The sequence below is a fragment of the Anneissia japonica genome, unplaced genomic scaffold (assembly GCF_011630105.1).
Source record: "Anneissia japonica isolate Jap-2015-1 unplaced genomic scaffold, ASM1163010v1 scaffold38271_len224072_cov190, whole genome shotgun sequence".
NCBI classification, from domain to species: domain Eukaryota; kingdom Metazoa; phylum Echinodermata; class Crinoidea; order Comatulida; family Comatulidae; genus Anneissia; species Anneissia japonica.
In genome coordinates, this window is record NW_022713090.1 from 11,732 (window position 1) to 14,140 (window position 2,409).

At 37.9% G+C, this 2,409-nt stretch overlaps 1 protein-coding gene across 1 annotated transcript in view; it reads left to right on the top strand.

Moving 5' to 3' along the window:
* Window positions 1-1,437: 1,437 nt before the first annotated feature.
* Window positions 1,438-2,409, top strand: part of LOC117108221 (transmembrane protein 179B-like) — a 5,736-nt gene continuing 4,764 nt past the window's right edge. The window contains exon 1 of the mRNA XM_033250181.1: window positions 1,438-1,899. Coding sequence (XP_033106072.1) covers window positions 1,789-1,899 — 111 coding nt within the window. The 5' untranslated portion in view covers window positions 1,438-1,788. The remainder of the gene's footprint in view (window positions 1,900-2,409) is intronic.

Here is a 2,409-nt window from a genome sequence, read left to right on the forward strand (position 1 = left end):
TGTGTATGTATTTTCTACATATTAGTAGACTCTAAAATCGATTCTTCTTGAATGCCCCTTGCAATGCTGCATAAAGAAGTTTAGTGCGTACATTTTATGTCAACATCTCTTGTACTATACCCTTGTGCGAACTCTCTGAAAAGATCCCCCAATACTTCGATAGGACGTCCCGGTTTGGGTCTGTTTTAAGTCTCTTGTGGGTTCCTGCTGGTGTGGAAAGAATATCTCTGTTCTGTGTCAAAACATTAATAACTTCATCAGAAAATGGAATCCTGTTGTCAAGCTACGAGTTATTTTCTTTAGAAACCCGGAAAACACGTGTTTACGTTCTTATAACGTTCTCGGCGAATGTTGTGGTTAGGTATGTCACTAAATAACGTTTACACAACGTTGTAGGAACGTGCAAACGTTGTGAAATTATGTTCAGTATGTATTTATGGTTCTACAAAATAAAGTTTTCAAAACAAAACTGTAACGTTATTGTCACGTTAGCATAACGTATTATTGTTTGCTGGGAAGGTCGTTAGTACTCGCGTAGTACCGTAGCTCACCAATCCTTAAGTTGAAACAGGAAGCTTTTCAAAGTCTTGGATGTGTTTGAATAAAGTTAAAAACAATTGACGCCTAGATATAGGCCTGCTTGTAGATATCATCTTCATTATGATATATGATATTTGGATTATTAGACTGCTCAAAATTTAATAAAGTATTCTAAACAGCAACAAAATATTAGAAGATTTGCTACTGTTAAATCACGAGCAGTTTGTCAATTTTTGAAGTGCTTTTCCCACGCTTTGCATGAACTAGTTGAATAGCATAGACGCGCGTACATCCCTCTGATTTGCGGTTTGCTCTAATTAAATTGTGTCTCAAATGTTCGAAAACAAGACTGATAAAAGTGCGTCTAGCGGCGCAAAGTTGCCAAAAGTAGCAGCTAAATTTTGTACCATCATAAAGCTAAGGCTATACTGAAGATGGTGATGTAAAAATTAAAGCATGAATCCATATGAATCTCTCCTACTTTTCTAAAAATAGATTTTTAAATATTTTTTCTGTCGTTTAAACAACGATTTATTATTGATGCAAACTTCAAATTTAAACCAAAACATATATTTGTGTTCCCCAATTTCTATACAAGAAACCTGTGAATTTTGAAGTAATTCCGAATTTTCTGTAAGAAAAAAAACGTGTTTAGATATAATGTAGTCAATTATAGCATTTGAAATATTTATAGAGAAATTTCCGACATTTGTTGAAAAATACTACCCTTAAAATTCGTTTAAATGTAAAATATTTTCAGGATAGATTCACCAGGGTATACCCATCTTCAATCATGTGAAAAAAAGTGTAAAAGCCATAGGCCTAGTCACCAAAATGGAATTTTGGCACACTTTGATTTCGCCCTGGCCCACTGTGCGCTGGTGCTTGGCCACTCCCCTTTGTCTTCGTTTGGTTTGACGCAGATAACAATCTAATCTACCTGCCCTTTCGATGACCGAAGTTCATGTTAGCAGACGGTTATGATAAATTGGCTATTTGCAGATGACGTTAACGCCGACATTATATCGAAATTTCAACAATGGCGACTAGGCCTAGTAGTAGGCCGAGGTTTCGTGTATAGAGACTAGTTCAGCAGCGTGTTTAGAGCGTGTGAGGCTGGCTTTTTTAGCGTGTGTCTATTCCTTTTGTCGGCCGCCGATGATTCATCTAAAGACGCGTTTGATTCATCAGTCGTACACCTTCGTGCTGCTTTTGTATTAATTAAGGCACTAGGCCTAGTCGTTCACAATGGCGTCGTGTAGTAGTGTGGAATTTCGATATTCAATTGTTGAAATCATACTGCTTTTCTTGGCCTGTGGAGCAAACTTGGCTACATTGGCATTTATATCGATGTCAAGAGTAAGTATAATTTATACATTCGAAAATTGGCCTTAGTTTAGGCCTTGCCTATTAGTATAGTAATTTTTTGCTACATTCCAGCTATCATCAGCGCCACGAGTTAATGCCACCCTAAATGCACACTTGTCAGGGGAGAATTTAGAGGGGAGCAGGCCTTGCCCGTCGCCCTTTCGGAAAGTCAAAAAAAAAAAAAAAAAAAGAAAAAGAAAATAGAAAAAAAAAAAAAATTAATCGCCCAAATGGCTTGAGGTGATTTTCGGGCGACTAGAACACAGAAATTTCGCGGGATTATTCCCCCGGACCCCTAGGGTATTGTTATCTCGATCGGTCCCACTTTAGGCCCCCTTCTGACCCCCTTTTTGGACATTTCTGGATTGTGTAAGGGTCTATACAATCCTATACCGTACTACCGTATAGGACTATTTAGTAGCCCTACTTCTTGTTTATAAAGGGCACCACTTATTTTTATACCTCCCTGGGCAAACCAAGGCATACAATAAGTTCCCCACC